Genomic DNA, 20,245 nt, shown 5'->3' on the forward strand with positions numbered 1-20,245 from the left:
TCTGGAACATGCAGAACTAACCTGACATCTGTCGCCAAGACAGCACCCCGTTTCGGCAGGCCAGCGGCGTATCGACCGACACGCGACAGCAATCATTGTGACAGGTGTGGTGGCAATCCACACTCCGACGTGACCAAGTGCCCTGCAAAAGGCAAGCAGTGTCAGAAATGCGGTATTTTTGAACATTTTGGAAAAGTGTGTCGAAAACAGAGCAACAGGGACAAAAATGTCCAAATCAGCGATTTGTCATGTGGTGCTGGTAGCAGGTACCACTCAGGTTAACCTGGACAGCACACCGCTTATTCAGATCGACGTCTCAAATTATGATGACGACCCACATGGACAAGTGACTTTTCTGCCGGATACTGGAGTGGAAGTCACCGTTATTGGCCCTACTCATCTGAAGCTGCTGGATATCGACATGAATAATCTGGACGACATACCTGGTGATGAGAGGTACCGGTGCAGACGGTGCCTCGATGCAGTGCCTGGGAACAATCCACACAATCCTTTACAGACGTGGTGAGTCAACGTCAAGACAATGTACGTGTGCAACAGTGTGCAGACAACATGTTTAACTTATCAGCAATTACAAGACCTACATTGGTTTGTGTGAGAAGCAGATAACCGGTACAAACATGCATTCAGTATGGTTACTGGATGTCAACCCAGATACTGATCCATTGCCGGAGCTACGGAACCAGGTAACGACAGATCTTGTGGCTGAAAAATCGAGGATGACATGACAAATTGATGATCGTCCGTCTGGGGACCCCTTTCGAGATTCCATCCTCAAGAAGCTATGGGACGTTGCTTGCAACAACGTCACCTATAGCCTTCTCGTGTAAACTGTCTCTGATGGTTTCCCCTCCAACAAATGAGCCATTGACCCTCGTGTTAAGGAATTCTAAAGTATTCACAACAATCTTTTGGTGGACGACGGTCTCGTCCTATACTGAGCCCACATAGTTTTGCCTGTAGCAGCTTCATAGACCTCAGCGTTCCTATGAGATTGTGCACTGATGATGGTCCACAATTCTCTTCACGGGAAGTTGCCAAATTTCTTGACTGTTGGGGTATAATCCATCACCCATCATCACCATATTGGCCGAGATCAAACGGACATGCAGAGATGGCCGTGAAAACTATTAAAATGTCAACTACCAAGACGACCAAAAATGGTAAAACTGACCATGTCCTTTCCAGGACTGCTGGAGAGCATAATACTCCACATGTTGGTGGCCGTTCCCCTGCCAAAATTGTATTTTGTAAACCTATACACACTGCTGTACCTGGTGATCGCTGTGCATTTGCACCTGAGTGGCAGACAGCAGCAGATGAGGCCAAAGAGACAACATCAACAATCCGTCAACCAGGCATGATTACCTCATCAAAACTGCTTCTGGTCAAGTTATGTGGAGGAACCGACATTTCCTATGCATGTATTATCCTCCTGCTTATGTTGACCAAGACAATGGTCAACCTACGAATGTAAATGGGGATGTTACCCCACCACCGAGAAGTAGTGGGAGGTCAAGAAAAAGGTCACATAGACTAGATCTGTGAAGCGATACTCCATCTTACAATGACCTGTGATGTCAAGAGTAATCTGGTGAAAGGGAGGTATGATGTGGAACTGAGTATAGACCCAACTAGAGTTATATTCATGGGTTACTCTGTGACATAAGAGGTCAAGCAGGGATTATTTGTCATTTTCGTCTCGTTCTTTGCTTCCGCATGTACTGTGCTATGGAGTGGAAATAAACAACCTCCGGTTTATGTCTTGACACGATTTACGAATACAACACTCATAAAACTTATTTATTGCTTTATTTATCATTTTTATTTCAATTTCCTCTTGGCTTTATCATTCTGAAATAAGGTGGTATATGCTTGTTGCAATTATACCTCAGCAGCAAAGAAGGAAGAATGGAGGCCACTTAATAAAAATGGAAATTAAGCTACAAAGGAGTTAAATTAAATAAATTAAGCTACAAAGGAGCTACAAAGTTAATTGGCAAATGATGTTCATAATAAATAACTTTAAAGGGAACACAAATGCTCAGACCACCTCGACGGTAATCTCTCCTTCAATAACTGACAAAATGGATATAATGTGTCTTTTTCCGATTTGCGAGTTATAAAGTTTGTAATTTTGCAATTAAAAGCCGAAATCTTCTTCTTCACAAATAGATGTGCATCACTCAAAGAGGTCGACCACCATATCCATACTGTCTACGAGTTACATTGCATTAGATTTAGCTCAAACGGTGAATAATTTTCGATTTTCCACAAATATGCTGGGTCGATGTGTCCTCGGTGGTTGTAGTAACACATACCGAGATGTTTTCATGCTACACCAATAGCCGAAAGATCTGAGGGTTTCCAGAAATTGGACGAGGTTTGTCCGAAATACTCGAGTATGGATCGGGCTTACAAAATGTTCGCTTTTGTGCTCAGAACATTTTACAGAGCACCGTTATGAAACAGCAGAGATGGCTAGATCTCGTGGTTATCCCCAACAATTGAGAGAGGACGTGGCCAAGATTAAACAGAAGAAATTGTCTTTGCTCAAAACTAACACCATCTCTACCTCGCTACCAGCACATGTACACAGGTGATTTGAGCAGTGAACCGAACACCTGTGTTGGCCTACTGTCATGTCCATGATGCGTCGTGTCCATGCTGCATCTGTGCTGAGACATGTCCATGCCGTGTCTGTGCTGTGTCGTGTAATATTCATTCTGGTGTAGTATAATTGATTTATCAATGAATACAAAATTTCTGATAAACCATCAATTGAACGGATAAACAAAACCTACCAATCTGTAGTGAACATGCAACCGGCGTTTTCATCTACATGACAAACACCTCCTTTGTCACCATGGTTGTCTGAATCCCTCGCTTAAGGCTCGAAACAATAAGGCTCCATAATTCCCCCGAATGCGTTTCCTTAACTAATTTTGTCGCCAATTGTGTCTTCAAAATCCCAATGATCAGTTTCAATACACTGACAACCTTCAAAGTTGCTAATGAGGGTGAAATCGGTATCGGAATCCGAGCACGACATGCACTGTTTATCTATGTAAACTGCCATTAAGATCAAGGTGGGTTACAAATGTGATGTTATTGGTGAAATCGAAAATCGACACATTAGGGCTTTTTTGACACTTTCTGATTATCAAAAAGATTTCAAGTTTTTTTCCCCTTCAAATTATACCGTGATGATTTTCAATGGTTTTCAGAAAAAAATATTGCGTTTGGGTTCCCCTTTAAATATTTCGGCTCATGGATAAAATCGATGGAGAATGGTCTGCAGTAGGACAGGACAAGCATAGTCAACATGTCAAAAATAGATAAAATACAGAAATATGTGAAAACACTCAAACCGGAAATTAACGAGAACGACACTCGGTAGAGCGCATACCTCCGCGAGGCTAAACAGTTACGGTTTGTAGCTCACCGATAGGCCGGATTGCACCCAGATATGAACCAAAGTCTAATTAGCTCGTTCTTGTCACATTCCAAACTCATCCACCAAATTTCGTCCAAATCTGTCCGTAACTTTTTGAAATATCGTGCTATACATATATATATATATATATATATATATATATATATATATATATATATATATATATATATATATATATATATATATATATATCATATTTTGGCCTTATCCCTCAATGGTAAAGAATCACTTTAAAATTCTCGGATCCTGATCCGGATCTTTACCAAAATCTCATCATTTCGTCCTTGTCACACACCCAACCTATCCACCAAATTTCATCCAAATCCATCCACAACTTTTTGAGATATCCTGCTCACAGACAGACAAATTAGACAGGGGTGAAAACATAACCTATGGATTCAAATATCCGATTTTTCTTTTTGTCTCACATTTTAAAATTCTAATGGACCCCCAGTATTACGGAAAGGGTGGGGGAGGGAGGTTGGTACAATAGGACACACTCACACTAATGATGTGCAGATAGAGATTTAAGGAAGACAATGTGAGTTGCACAGTTACCGTGATGCCAGCAAGAGCTGTTCTGATGGAGGGTAATCCAGGGAACCAAGGGCGCCTTCTCCTCGGGTTGCCATGAAACCAATTAGGGCCAGGAGAGCTGTACGAACTGTGAAACAATGTTGAATCTAAGATAGCAAAATGGTGACCATTGACACAGTTAAGTTCATCAAGAGCTATGCACTTGTTATGATGCACTTCTTGCCCAAGAAATAATGGAAAAAAAATAATCATATTTATTGCCATTATCAAAGAATGTGGGTGGATCATCCTACCATTCTTCTTCAGAGGTTAACAGGGAAGGTGAAAAGAATGATGTGCTAAGTATACAGTGCCCTTGATAAGTATTGGAATAGTTAAGTCAAATTTGTTATTATTGCTATATACTCAAAAAAATTGGATACGAGATCAAATATGAATATGAGGTAAGAGTACAGAAGGTCAGCTCTTATTTCTTGGTATTTATATGCATATATGTTTTATCATCGAAGAGCAATAGCACTTTTTATGTTCAGTCCCCACATTTTAGCAGAAGTATTGGAACACTCTCTCCTTCAGCTATCAGCAAGAACACTCTCCTCTCAATGTTCTGCTTCAACACCTTATCATTTAGCAGGTGCAAAACCAAATTGAGAGCCTTTTCTGACTCATCGTTACTTCGGATGTTGAAAATGATCGATCGAGATGAAATGAAATTTTGTTTGGCACAGGTTGAATCTCATTAATTACTCACCCCCCCCCCCCCCCCCTCCACCATAATAGAATGTTCCTGAAAATGTACTTGCATCAGCAAATAAACTTGTACAATATGCAGTATATACTCGTAGCATGCCACATAACCACATTGTGCAAAATGGTCACCTCGGTTCACAATTTTTCTTTTGCTGCAAAATTATTTGAAATATTCATGTTGATGCATGAATGTCCTTCTGTCATGCTGTCATGAATGACCATGATGTCAATGATGGATGAGTCCCTGCGCATCATAAGAGGCGACTATGGGTTGGCGTCAGGAAGGGCATCCGGCCATAAAAACATTGCCTCAAACAGGGAACCATGATTGTCATGGGGCCCGCAAGGCTAACCCCCGCTCTAGCGGGGAAAATGGCCTTAAAACGATCATTCATTCATTCATTCATTCATTCATTCATTCATGCATGTATGTATTTTGTATACAAATTAATATTAACAAGAATAAATACGATTCTTTTCACTGAAAACATGAATTGGGTCACACATATGAACAAAAATCTATAGACTATAAAAGGAGCCATGTCGGTCGGTCCGTTTGTCTTGCTACAACTTGAGAACGGATTAACCATTTTCAATGAAACCAATGACGGTGGATTCAGGAAACTCCCAGGAAGGTTTTTGATGCAGCACACACGGCAGAACTTTAAACGCCAACTTGTGACGCTGGTTATCCCCGCACAGAGGGCAGGATCTCCCAGGAATCCTTTTTTTTTCTTGCCCCATAGATTAGCCACCGCAGCTATGCTGAGGAAACAGAGCCCGAGTTGGAAAGATTGCTCGAGATGCGACGAATCAGAGAGCACGCAGAGATGAGGAGACCTCAGAATTTGTTTCCTGGCATGGCCCGTGGCTAATACGTACCCCAGATAGTTTGATCAAAAGAAAGAAGAGAGTGGGAAGGGGAGGGCGGGAAATGTTTTAGATTTTGATCCTCCTCTTAGTGTGTTGTGCTATACTAGGAAAGTACCTGCCCGATGGGCAACCTTATTCTTAGCATGCAGCACCACTGATCTCTACAACCACTGGATCGCGCATTGGCTGATCGATCTGACGCCAAACGCCGCCATCTTAACCACTCGCATTGATTCTCCAAGAAAGCTCGCGTTAACACTCCTGCCAATACATATATAATTTTGATTCGTTATTACTATAAATGGACTCAAGACGCCTTCACGTGCTGCGGCCAACTGTACAAATAGGCAGTTCAAGGGTTGCACTCCAACATTTCATCTGTAAGTATAATAAAGTTACTGTAAATGAGACTGTTTAGAGTTAATAGCGTGCAACACATGAACGAGTTCGATGTTTGTACAGACCCATGTGTAGATTCCCTTGTTAGTTGCTGTGTAAAAAAGTTCTATATTTTAGATTTACATTACAATCTAACTTTTAGTGAGGCTACTTTAAAACAAATAGCTTGCAAAACCACAGATTTGCGTGGAGCTAAGTATGAATTATTGCTTAATTGTCAGTGAAGAACAAAAATCTGTAAAAAAAAAATGCACAAAATTACGGTGTAAAACTGTAATCAGATCTAGATCTGATTACAGTTTTACACAAATGACAATGTGACTAGATCTAGAGTCTAGACTACGCAAACAATTGTCAAAGCTCATCTTATTTAGGCATGAGTAGTTCGAACTATTAGCAGCTTTCATGAACAAGGAAACTACCCGCATCCTATTACCACGGATGGACGTACAGGATAACTTTTTAGATATTTTATCTAAATCACTACATCTATTGACTTTGTCAATGCAAACCAAAAGCTTGCAAGTCAAAGACCCACAGCAAATGTAGGCATATTAAATGCAACTTGAGTCCCCCTGTGGCAAGTCGCTGTAATGAGAATAGCCTCAGTTGATAGCTCATTGTACCAGTACAATTATACTCCTTTAAATACCAACGTTGCCAAAGGACGATCAATTACAAATTGCCTTTCATTGCCACAACTGTACTTTTTGCCTTACATATTGCCTTGCATTGCCATAACAGTACATGTATTCCTTAAATGATTTTTAAGATTCCTTCATGCCCCCCCCCCCCTCCCCCCCATTTACTACTGAAAAGAGTTTACTTCTGACAAGAAATAAGAATGGAAATAAATCACTAGAAAGTAATTACCTTTTTAAAATTACTTTTATTCAGCAAAGAAAACAAATTACCATTCAATAAGAACTGTTAGTGGACGCCATTACTGATCTCGTCTGCAAAATGCTGCAACATTAATAGCATCGTTTTGTTTTGAAGAAGGAAGCAAATGATTGGGACTTGGTGTAGTGGGGGACATTTTTTTGATGATTTATAAACAAGTTGATGTTGATGTAGGCCTCTATTACAAGAATACAATTTGAAACTATAGTATAAGGGATTTGATATAAAGTCCAGATCTGAAGGAAAGTAGCGAGCTTAGTTGGGAATTGCATACAAATTACTTGTTGTTCACTCCCCGACTCCTGATGCGTCCGCACACGATGCGAGTGGTTAAGATGGCCGACCTGTGTGTGCGGCAGCGTCAGTTGTGTGTGTTACGTTCAGTGGGCGATGCGCTATCCAGTGGTTGTAGAGATCAGTGTGCAGCACATTCTTCTGACACATACCTTTATTTGGGTGGTGAATAGGCAACTAACAGCTCCCTCAATCGCTCCCAAACATAAATAAATAAATAATCCAGATTACATGCATGAAGCAAAAACATGCCTACTGCTTATAATTGAAAACACCTCACTGCCCTGGAAAATGTAGAGACAGAAATACTACACTGTAAAGCGTGAGGACTTGTAATACCCTCTCCCACTTGAAGGCGGCGCTACACGATGCACATTTACATAGAGAATTTACGATCCCCTCCCCATCCTCCCACAAAACCACCGGCAAAGACAATACACCCCGATACATTAATTGGAGTCGTGCTGATCATACACTACCGGTCAAAAGTTTTGGAACACCTCAATTTTTCCAGTTTTTATTGAAATTTAAGCAATTCAAGTCCAGTGAATAACCTGAAAAGAAAGGCAATTAACAAAGGAAGACAGGCAGACCATTATAACCCTTAAAAGTGGAGGTCATTGGAATGACCTCCACTTTCAGAATTCAGAATCATTTCAGAATTTCAGATTTCAGAATTCAGATTTCAGATTTCAGAATTCAGAAATTCAGAAATTCAGAATCATTGGAATCTCCCGCGATGAAGCTAACTCCAAGGGCCTTTCACTCACTCACCGCAGGCAGGTTGGTGGTCTTTCCGTCTTCTACCGACTCCTCTCTGGCCTTGCCCCCCCCCCCCCCAGCTCTCTCTGGGCTCTGTCCCCCAAATATTCCTACAGGTCGCACAAGATCTGCCTACAACCCTCTTATGGTTAAACTGCCAAAATCAAGACTTTCTGCTCACCTTCACTCCTTCATTCCTATTTTCTCCCGCCTCTGGAACAAACTCCCTCACTCTCTTCAATCCCACTCCACCCTCCGTCTTTAAAACAGCTGTTCACCACCATCTCTTATCTTCCACCATCCAAAACCTTGATCTTTTCTACCCCCGCTAATTTCACCCAAAATCCTACATTTTTTTTTTTTGAAATACCAACTTCTGTCCTGGAAGTCTTTGGTCCCCTTGTGTTTTATACCTCTCCCCTTCCCATGCCTCCTCCCCCCAAGCCCTCTCCCTCCCACACTTCTCCCTGCTCTCAAATGTTGTGTTTGTGTGCTTCGCCTTCTCTCCCCATCTTGTCTTCCGCTCCCTCTTTTTATATATTTTGTTTGTCTGGTTGATTTGTTTGTGAAATAAATGTTAGCTCTTTCACGAGCCTCGATTCAGTATACAAAAAAAAAGAAAAAAAAAGAAGGTGTTTCCTTTAGAGAAATTGCAAAGAAAACCAAGGTGTCAGTGAGTACAGTTTCCTACACCATCAAAAGGCACTTGGAAACTGGAGGAAACTCGGACAGGAAGAGGTCTGGCAGACCCAAAGCCACAACAGAATCAGAAGACAAGTTTCTGAGAGTCAACAGCTTGCGTGATAGGTGGCTCACAGGACAACAGCTTCAAGCACAGTGTAACACTGGTCGAAGTAAGCAAGTCTCAGTTTCAACTGTGAAGAGAAGACTTCGAGCTGCAGGTTTGACAGGTCGAGTGGCAGTAAGAAAGCCATTGCTAAGATGGCAACATAAGAAAAAGAGGCTTGCCTGGGCCATGAAGCACCGCCAGTGGACTACTGAAGACTGGAACAAAGTCTTATGGACCGATGAATCAAAATTTGAAATCTTTGGTTCATCACGCAGGGTTTTTGTACGCCATTGAGTAGGCGAAAGGATGGTTCCTCAGTGTGTGACACCAACTGTCAAACATGGAGGAGGAAGTGTGATGGTCTGGGGCTCTTTTGCTGGATCCAGATTCGGCGACTTGTACAGAGTGACTGGCACCCTGAATCAAAAGGGCTACCACAGCATTTTGTAGCACCATGTAATACCCTCTGGTATATGCCTAGTCATCCTACAGCAAGATAATGACCCTAAACACACCTCCAGGCGATGTCAAATCTACCTTCGAGGAAAACAAGACAGTAGACTTCAAATCATGGAATGGCCAGCACAATGTCCAGACGTAAACCCCATCGAGCTAGTTTTCGATGAACTGGACAGAAGGGTGAAAGCAAAGCAACCTACAAGTGCAACACATTTGTGGGAACTTCTGCAACAGTGTTGGGAAGAACTTGCCGAACAATATTTGATTACCATTCTAGAAAGAATGCCACGAGTGTGTTCGGTGGATATATCTGCAAAAGGTGGCTACTTTTCTGAGTCAAAATTTTAAATTAAATTTTGTTAAACAAAATGATTCTATGATTTCTTTTCTATTTCCAATTGTTTATTTGCTTTATGCTTAATTTCAGAGTACATTGAGACATTAAACTGCGTAAATTGCAATAAAAACTAGAAAGATTGAGGTGTTCTAAAACTTTTGACTGGTAGTATATGTAGCAAGTCTGGATGTAATCAGGCCAGAATTGTAGGAGTAGCAGGACAAACAAACAAACACAAACAAACACCGGTCCGTGATTTATAGTAAGGATTATTCTCAATTCAGCATCTAAAAATGGCTGTGAGGAATATCCCATTAACACTCTCCACCTCCTCGCTCCCTGAATGTATAACTAGGCCAGTATCTATACACCGCCTAATTTATTTTTCCCATTAACACCATTCTTTTTAGCAATTATGCGAAGATTGGTGTTCCCGTCAGCGAGGTGACAGGTCTTGTATGCTAGTCACAACAATTCTTGTCATTTAGCACAACCGCTATTCTACTCAGTAATTGTAACTTGTTTTGGTTTTGCAAGTGTACACAATTAATGCACATACACACTGCCTTTCAGATTACTATCCTTGTCATGCATAACAACCACATTACTGTTAACTTTTAATAATGATCCAAGTCATTTTGTACATCAAAGCATTAATTTGTATATACATATTCAATATTGTCAATATGAATGTTCAATGCACGATAACAAGGTTGCCCACCCGGGCAACCAAGTCACAATCTGCTGTTGTACTTGTGTGCTTCCCTCTCTCCCACCATCTTGTCTCCCGCTCCCTTTATCTTATGTTTTGTGTCCGTTTGTTTTTTTGTGATTAATGTTAGAACATTAAGTTAGGAGCTCTTACACAAGCCTCGATCTTATATAGAAAAAAGAAAAAGAAAAAAAAGTAATGCTCTAGAAAAGTTCATACAAAGGGGCACCCTACATCTGGCAAATAAAATACATTTACTTCTCATGCCGGTGTATGAATCAAATTGGCGCCCCTTTATATGAACTTTTCTAGAGCATTACTTGGTTCCTCCTCAGAACACATCACTCAGCATCACAGTTCAGACGGAAGCCAAACAGTTCAATCTTGGTTTCATCAGACCACAGAATCTTGTTTCTCACAGTCTGAGAGTCCTTTAGGTGTTTTTTTTTGCAAACTCCAAGCGGGCTTTCATGTGTCTTTCCCTGAGGAGAGGCTTCCGTCTGGCCACTCTGCCACAAAGCCCAGATCGGTGGAGTGTTGCAGTAATGGTTGTCGTTCTGGAAGTTTCTCCCATCTCCACACAGGATCTCTGGAGCTCAGCCAGAGTGACCATCGGGTTCCTGGGCACCTCTCTAACCAAGGCCCTTCTCCCCCGATTGCTCAGTTTGGCTGGGTGGCCAGCTCTAGGAAGAGTCCTGGTTGTTCCAAACTTCTTCCATTTAAGAATTATGGAGGCCACTGTGCTCTTGGGAACCTTCAATGCAGCAGAATTTTTTTTTGGGCTTCCCCAGATCTGTGCCTCGACACAATCCTGTCTCTGAGCTCTGCAGGCAGTTCCTTCGACCTCGTGGCTTGGTTTTTGCTCTGATATGCATTGTCAGCTGTGAGACCTTATATAGACAGGTGTGTGCCTTTCTAAATCATGTCCAATCAATTGAATTTACCACAGGTGGACTCGAATCAAGGTGTAGAAACATCTCAAAGATGATCAAGAGAAATGGGAGGCACCTGAGCTAAATTTAAAGTGTCATAGCAAAGGGTATGAATACTTCTGTCAATGTGATATTTCAGTTTTTTCTTTTTAATGAATTTGCAAAACTTTCTAAAATCCTGTTTTCTCTTTGTCATTATGGGGTATTGAGTGTAGATTGATGAGGGGAAAAATGAATTTAAACGATTTCAGCATAAGGCTGCAACATAACAAAATGTGAAAAAAGTGAAGAGGTCTGAATACTTTCTGAATGCACTGTTTGACCATTTTATGAGGAATAAAACTTACTTTCCATTCTCAGCATACATGAGTTTTCCCTGTTGGTTGTTATCTCCATAAGCGGGTTTCAGAAGGTGGAATGGAGCCCTCCCAGATCTCAAAATATCCAGGTGTGTGTGTGTGTGTGTGTGTGTGTGTGTGTGTGTGTGTGTGTGTGTGTGTGTGTGTGTGTGTGTGTGTGTGTGTGTGTGTGTGTGTGTGTGTGTGTGTGTGTGTGTGTGTGTGTGTGTCCATGACAAAAAACGAGACGTGTGTGTATTGATATTTGTGTATCTAATACATAAAATAAGTAATAAATACTAACCCCATCCCCTCCTTTAAGGCTAAGGTTATCTCCCCCTTTCTAAACTAGTGCTTTTCCCTATGGCCAATGCTCCTGTGTTTTCAGTATCATTTGTTGTTTGTTTGATGAAATCAGAGAATGGTACCTAATCAAGAAATTGCAGCATTGTGAGAAAACAAAGACATTCAATTTACGAAATATTTTCGTAAAGGAAGGCTGACTCACTGCTCCAGCTTGGCTGCCATGTTTCTGGGTGATGTCCCGAAATGCTGAGGCAGACCTTCTTGCCAACCTCAAACCTACCAGACGGCTGATGGAAAAACATCATTTCAGGAAGTGGGTAATAACCAAATAAAAATACACATTATTAATATGAGATAATGAGTGGAATGGTGGACAACCTCCAAGTCTAATCCAATCACAACTCCATGTCATTTTAAAGTAATAGACACTTGTACAGTTGTTGCATCCCGGATGCTTCAAAAAGGTTGTAGTTTAACAAAGTATAATTACATATAAAAACTATTCCAAACTGGAGAGTTTATAGAACACCTTACTCCGTGCGGTCTTGCGTAAAAGGGACATGGGAAGCATCTTTTAACCTCTTGCTTAGTGTTTCCAAACACCATCTATATTAGCTTTGTTCCTGAACTTTGTATAGCAGGCACGATGGCAACCATACGAAGATGATGGAAAGGGTCCAGTCAAAAAGAGTCAAATGGAAAGGTCCAGAGCTTAATCTTCCACCAACCCTTCTTGGAGAAATTAATGCTTTCAGTATGATTATGCAGAAAAAAACGTGCACTAAACAAAGATATTTTGGCCGAAGTTGGCTCCGATGTTGTATCGCTATGCGACGCCATTTTGTCTGAATCTTGCTGTTATTGACCTTCAGGGTGCGCGGCAAATTTGAATGGTTGAGACAGTGCAGAATTTTACCCAAGTACAACTAAACTGGAGGTTTTTAGAAGTGCAAATAAGGCATTTGTCTTGTAGTGTTGAAGTATATATTTCAAATACTTAATTGAAATGACATAATAGTTTAAACGTAATGGCTGTAGAAAAATAAACACAAATCAAACCAATGAATCGGAGGTTTACCGCAATTGATGCACCGTCTTTTACACCACCTTATTTAACACATTAAATTATTTATTTGTGCCTGCTTGTATCATTTATGGCATCCCTAAACAATACGTTTCCTGTTTGGAATGATTTTCTTTTTTTTTTGACTGCCAGACTGACAAAACAACAACAAAAAAAAAACACCTTTAGAGGCCATTTCCCCCGCAAAGCGGGGGTTGGCCTTTTTCGGGCACCGTGGTTGTTGTTGTTTTTGTTGGTCCCCTTTTTGAAGCAATGTTTTACGGCCGGATGCCCTTCCTGCCACCAACCCTGTTTGTCGCCTTTTGCGACAAGCAGGGAATTACCAGTGAACTGGTACTCAATTAGCCGAACTCGGAAGGATGACAGGCTGAGTCAACCCCCCTGGCGTTAATTCAGCGATCGACCGGGATTCGAACCCAGGATCCTAGGATCCTAAGCTGGCACCCTAGCCACTAAGCCAACACCACGTTGAAGCAATTCAACAGCCTGAAGCAATTGCTTCACCGTGTATGCACGCTCGAGATGAGACATGAGACCATACAATTTGCCAAAATTTATGGGCACGTTCATGTTCTGATTCATATTCTCGAGTGTTCAAAATATGACATTGAATTGAAATGAAGTAGTTCCTCTATCATAGACCGACATATGTCAGAGAGACAGACAGACAGACAGTGAACCAATCGCTTAACCCACTTTGCACTATCCATGCAGGGTAATGATGCTCATGTATGATGGTTAACAACACAGTAATGATCTGCAGCCAACATGTGCAGAAAAAAAAAATGTATATGGCTTGAGCAAGATGAGACCTTCGATGGATACTAAATTATTCAGACTTCAACCTGTATGAAGAACTTCAGAGGAGCTTTGGGTTGGTCTGTTTATTGTTCCCATGTGAAGTAATGACATCATCCTGGGAACGCAGGTTCAAATGCTTTGCATTTATCCATTATCAATCACATACTAATGACTTTGTAATTCATGCAAAAACATCATGATGTCTCCTCAGGTTTTTGTCTTGCATGTGATAAATGACGAACATCATCATGAGCCTAACATCAGTTGAAAAAAATGATGGTGATGCATTATTAATCATTTCCCATTCACCCAACTTTCTAGCATCTGTTTTGATGTACCTGGTAGTGTAGAGGATAAAGTATGACCACACTTTTGGGATTCCATCTCACCCTTATCCCTTTTCCCAGCACTCTATCCATATATTAGATCTTATAAAGTAGGGCATCACCCAGTCCTGTTGGCATTTAGCTGTTCTAATCCTGTTTGCATTTTGAAGAAATCAAATTTTGTTTTGTTTTTCAATTATTTGTGGGGGCCTCAAACACTTCCCTACACACACTAGGGAATTGAGTCGGGGGTTTATTTCATATTACCTTTCACATCGCTACAAAAGCTTATGCACTATAAGAGTGATTTTTTGTAAATCCAACGTTGTTTTTTTGTTTTTTACAAAAAAATTGTTCCCCAACACTCATTGATGAACCTCAAAGTTTGACGAAGATCCGTTCAGCCATCTCTGAGAAAAATGGCGACACAGATAGACAAAAAACATCTCATAGTATAGAAGATGTTGGATAAAAGCAAAATAAAATGCAGAAAAATATATATATACCGTAAGAAGTATAATCTCTGGGGGTTGCAGAGGGTAACCTGAAGGTAGGATGATACGGCCATGGTAAACCCCATGGGCGAATGGTGAATCACTCGGTCCACGTACAGAGAAATGCCATTCAAACAGATTATCCTAGGGCAACAGAACAATGGGTTATTTTGGAAAAATGAATGAAGGTGTGTGTGTAACTTATCACAAAAGAAGAATCAATAACAACAACATGCATTTTATTATCAACCGGATTATTGATTGCAACCGGAATGCAACCGGAAGAATCAATAAAGCTTACATAATATAATATAATAAGTAATGTGCACATATCCACACTATAGGGTGCTCAAAACGATAAACATAATCCAAAAGAAAAACGAAAACAACATTCTTCTAACATTAGGAACAAAATTTATGAATACCGAATATGTTAGCAATTAATGAATACCAAAATCAAGATATACCAATAAAGAGCAATCAGAGAATGCAGACCCTCACCAGGACATGTTGTTGGCGTTTTTAAGGCTTTTGTGTTAAAACAAATATGGCGGCCGAACCACGTGACCGATGACGTCATCATTTTTTTCTCCACCAATTTGTCCCGAGATGATGCTCAAGAAATTTCATCTTGATCAGATGGAGTTTTGTACTTGTTGAATTATGACGTCACAATGGAGGCACCTATGACTATCATTAACATATGTTATTCCCCCATGGAGAGTTCTTTACAATGAGCCATGTCTCAATTTTTTCTATGCAGTGCTTTCGGAGATATAGAGTTGCAAAGTTTTTCAGTTTTACCAAGGTGGTGCCCGTACCATGTGACCTATGACATCATAATTTTCATTTTAAAAATTCTACAGGAGGAGGCACACCTATGGTGAAAATTTCCTGTCAATCGGACCAACAGTTGCAGAGAAAATCATATTTATTCTGTGCGGACAAACAGACAAACAAACAGACAGACAGACAGACAGACTAACAAACGGACTCAAATGCAACACCCTCTCCTCTGGCGACGGTAATAAAATGCAAGTTATGAAATGCATAGACCAATACAAAGCCATGTCAAAAAAAATAAAACAAGACCGAAAGTCTAACAGCGGCGTAGCCAGGCTTGTTTGATACTTATGTTGAAGAGGATAGTATGACCTGGGTGGGGATACCAGTTAGCAAATAATGGAAGTATTAAATTATTTTGAAGTACTGTGAGTCTCTAGAGTCTTGAGTGTGAAAGAGGTAGCTCAGCAAAATTACTTTAATAATTTTTTGAGGTAAGCCATTAGATTTGGAATCTGAACCAATTTTCTAATTTGAAAATCTGAACGTTTGAAAAATATACGAACCAATTTATAATTGCAAATGGAAAAATGTATCCCTGCATGCTAAATATCACCTTTTAAGACATACAAAGTACCATATATATATATATATATATATATATATATATATATACACACACTGTATAAAATTTTTTTAAAAAAACACCTTTAGAGGCCATTTTTTTCCCCGCAAGCAGGGGTTGGCCTTTTTCGGGAACTGTGGTTGTTGTTGTTTTTCGGTCCCCTTTTTGAAGCAATGTTTTACGGCCGGATGCCCTTCCTGACGCCAACCCTTTTTGCCGCCTTTAACGACAAGCAGGGAATTACCAGTGAACTGGTACTCAATTTGCCGACCTCGGAAGGATGACAGGCTGAGTCAACCCCCCTGGCGTTAATTCAGTGATTGACCGGGATTCGAACCCAGGATCCTAGGATCCTAAGCCGGCACCCTAGCCGCTAGCCCAACACCAGGGACTGTATATACAACACCGGCATATACAACACCGGCAACACTGTATATACAACTGTATATACAATATATACAACACCAGGTACACCAACACCAACAACACCAGGGACAACACCAACACACCGGCAACTTGCTATACACACTGTATATCAGTTTTTATTCATTCAATCTCTCCAACAAACAACAACAACATGCATTTTAAGGCCATTTTCCCTGCCAGAGCAGGGGTTAGCCTTGTGGTCCCCATGACAATCTTCTCCATTTTGCCCTATTTTCTGCATCTCTCCTTGTTAACCCCCTTGCCCGCATTTCTTCTTCCACCATCTTTAGCCAAGTCTTTCTCGATCTTCCCCGTCCTCTACTTCCTTCTACATTCATTTCCATCACTCTTCTCAACCAGTCACTTTCATCCTTCCTCAACACATGACCAAACCATCTCAACCTGTTCCTCTTCACAGCATCAATCACAGGCTCTATTCCCATCATCTTTCGCAATTCATCATTTGTCTTCCTCTCTCTCAACGATACTCCGCACATCCACCGAACCATTCGCATTTCCACCCTTCGTTGCTGCTCTACGTTCATTACCCATGTCTCGCTCCCATAAATAACACTTCTCACACATGCAGCATACACCTTTCCCTTCAGCTTCAACGACACTCCCCTCCTCATCAGCATGCCACATCCTGCACGCCTCATCATTCAATCTCTCCAATGCCATTTAATTGAGAGCTGATTTACTTGAATCACATGAATAAAGTAACAAAGCAATTGTTAAGCAAACAAGCATACTGTATATGTGACTAGCGTAAAATAAGACAATCGAGAAAACCAGCACACCTGCAGTGGCTGAGCGTAGTACTGCTCTGTAGGCTCCCGAAGCTCCATGGCCTCCCTCATCAACCGTTTCACCGCTGTAAAAGGCAAAAACGTTTTTAAAATATTAATCCATTTCATGTATGAAGGAAGCAGTTTCTTACAAAAAAAACCTACACACAAATATAGGTTACTCTATATAAAAATAGCAACTGAGAACAACTTCCAAAGTTTGTAAACATGTCACAGGTGAATGTGTGAATGTGATTACAAGTAGAGAATGCAGTTAGCTTTGACTGGCAGTATGACAAGTGCAATTAAACCAACTTATAACTCAATAAAAAAACTACCAACATTATAATATTGAAAAACTCTGGATCATTGATTCATATGTTATTTTCACAGACTTTTCATAGATCATTGCAATGCATAGCTTCAACAATATTAACAATGGGGGTTACAATGATTTACTGGTAATGTAAGAGTACACACTCTATGTATTATTGTATAATGGTATGCATGATGAACATTATCAATGTCATAAATATATTGTTGCGGTTTTGCGAAGCCCGTTCCCTTACCAAGGGGAGATTAAGCCCCTGGTTCTCCTTGGGTCTTTGAACCGCAAGACTGAGTCGCCACTTCCGGGCAGACGTGGAAAAGGGTCTCGGGACAATGTTCGCATGTACCTAAATACCCACGCCGCCGCGGGGGCGGGGATCGAGTCTCGCACAAATCACGCGTAATCGAGTACACCCGAGCGGATGGCGTACCACGTGGTACGTGCTGTTACCTTGCTATTGGAACCCGATCAGAGCGATATAATTCGTACCACGCTAAGTCAATGATGGAAGGGACGAAACGGAAGAACACGATTTATTACACTATTTACAATGATTGGTAGAAAAGAGACACAGGGCAGTCTTAAGCAGTCTTACTTATTTTCCCAGACAATGGGCCCACTCACACATACAGGGAGATGAAGGAAGAGATGTTCATGCGCTGAACGTGCCGGCTTTGGTCGTCCAGGAATAGCTCAACCGGCGTGGCCCTCTGGCGGTCACAGCTCGCGTCCCGGCGAAGGCAGGCAGGCAGGCGGGAGAATCCTCGCGGCGCGTGTATTGGCAAAGGCAGGCAGGCGGGAAAATATGCGCGTCTGTGGCCCGGCACGGCTGTCTCTTACAGCGCAATTAATACAACTCCGTCAAACTGAGCGCTCCGAACTCATAACTCGTAACTCAGCGCTTTCACTCTCGTAACTCAACGGAGCACGTCTCCTCCCGTCTCATAACTCAGCGCTCCGAACCGACTGATGGGCTTGCCTCATAACTGAGGTCATAACTTGGCACATCCGCTCTCATAACTTGGCGCCCCGAACCGACTCTCATAACTGAGGTGGGGGCTCTGGGCACAGGGTTATATTGCCCCCGCCCTAGTCCACATCGAATGTTCCAAACCCCGCCTTTTGCCGCAGTGGTAAGCCACTCCCATCGAGCCCTGATTGGCGGCTCGTGGTTACCGGTCACTCCCACTCCTCCTGCCCCGCCTTCCTTCGCCCTTGATTGACTTGTTCAGGCCGGCCTCGTGGTATTTCGCGCCAAAACCAAAAGCATGGAGGCATCGTAAAGGACCTAATTCTCATCATTCTACTCAACGCAAAACTACACACAGGAAAGGTCTACGCTTACATTTACGATGAAATAACTGAGCTTTAAACGAGGCTACATGTTGTCATGTAACTAAACTATGAGTGGAAATTAACCTTTATTATAAAAACACAAAACCGCAACAATATATATATATATATTGTTGCGGATCTCAACGTTGGCCTTTCCCCTGACCAAGGGGGGATTAATCCCCTTGTCTTTTACGAGCCGACGCGATCCGGGGCTTTGACGTTCCTTCCAGTCAGCGCTGAATAGGGTGGTAGGCCGAATTATTCCTGTTACCTAATTACCAACGCAGCCTGGTGTTGGCTTAGCAGCTAGGGTGCCAGCTTAGGATCCTAGGATCCTGGGTTTGAATCCCGGTCGATCGCTGAATTAACGCCAGGGGGGTTGACTCAGCCTGTCATCCTTCCTAGGTCGGCTAATTGAGTATCAGTTCACTGGTAATTCCCTGTTTGTCGTAAAAGGCGACAAACAGGGTTGGCGGCAGGAAGGGCATCCGGCCATAAACATTGCTTCAAAAAGGGGACCAACAAAAACAACAACCACGGTGCCCGAAAAAGGCCAACCCCCGCTTTGCGGGGAAAAATGGCCTCTAAAGGTGTTTTATTTTATTTTATTACCAACGCCGCCCAGGAAGCAAGGAAATAATCTCTAGTCGTAGTCAACGTGTGGCCCTGAATGGGTTTCTCTCATCTCCTCTTCCTGTTCAGGCTGGAGTTCCCCAAGGCAGTGTTCTGGGCCCTGTGGTTTTTTTTTTTTTATCAATGATCTCTCTGACTCTCTTGAAAATCCTCTCTATCTCTTTGCTGATGACTCCACTCTCTGCCGCTCCATTCCTCATCCCTCAGTTGGGCAGTCTGCAGCCTCCTCACTCTCTGCAGACCTGGACAAAATCACAGACTGGGCCAACAAGTGGAACATGTCTTTCAATCCTGACAAATCTCACACTCTTACGATGTCTCTCCAAAAAGACCGACTGGACAACCCTCCCATCTACTTTCTGAATAATCCTCTCCAAGAAGTTCTGTCACTCAAGCTTTTGGGTCTCACTATCTGCCATGATCTTTCCTGGGAAAACCACATTTCCAAGCTGGCCTCCAAAGCCAGTCGCCGAATGGGCATCCTCCGTCGTGCGAAGTCCTTCCTTGGCACACCTGAGCTCCTCACCACATACAAGGCTTTCATCCGCATCTCAATGGAGTACTGCTCTCCCCTCTGGGCTGGTGCTCCTGCCTCACACCTAGCTCGTCTTCATGCTGTTGAAACCAAAGCGTTCAGAATCATTGGAATCTCCCGCGATGACGCTATCTCCGAGGGCCTTTCACTTACTCACCGCAGGCAGGTTGGTGGTCTTTCCGTCTTCTACCGACTCTTCTCCGGCCTTGCTCCCCCA

At 42.0% G+C, this 20,245-nt stretch overlaps 1 protein-coding gene across 4 annotated transcripts in view; it reads right to left on the reverse strand.

Moving 5' to 3' along the window:
* LOC137420853 (uncharacterized) overlaps positions 1–20,245 on the reverse strand; it is a 65,888-nt gene that overhangs the window by 11,657 nt on the left and 33,986 nt on the right. For 3 of the 4 annotated variants that reach the window (XM_068106304.2, XM_068106306.2, XM_068106305.2), the window contains exons 2-7: positions 17,207–17,280; positions 14,585–14,716; positions 12,070–12,154; positions 4,034–4,139; positions 444–488; positions 22–142 (exon numbers count right to left, since the gene is read on the reverse strand). In XM_068106304.2, coding sequence (XP_067962405.2) covers positions 22–142; positions 444–488; positions 4,034–4,139; positions 12,070–12,154; positions 14,585–14,716; positions 17,207–17,280 — 563 coding nt within the window. Of the gene's footprint in view, positions 1–21; positions 143–443; positions 489–4,033; positions 4,140–12,069; positions 12,155–14,584; positions 14,717–17,206; positions 17,294–20,245 lie in introns of all 4 variants that reach the window. The other variant, XM_078772238.1, reaches the window with a different exon arrangement.

Source organism: Myxine glutinosa, chromosome 2 (genome assembly GCF_964187855.1).
Source record: "Myxine glutinosa chromosome 2, kmMyxGlut1.1, whole genome shotgun sequence".
Taxonomy (NCBI): Eukaryota; Metazoa; Chordata; class Myxini; order Myxiniformes; family Myxinidae; genus Myxine; species Myxine glutinosa.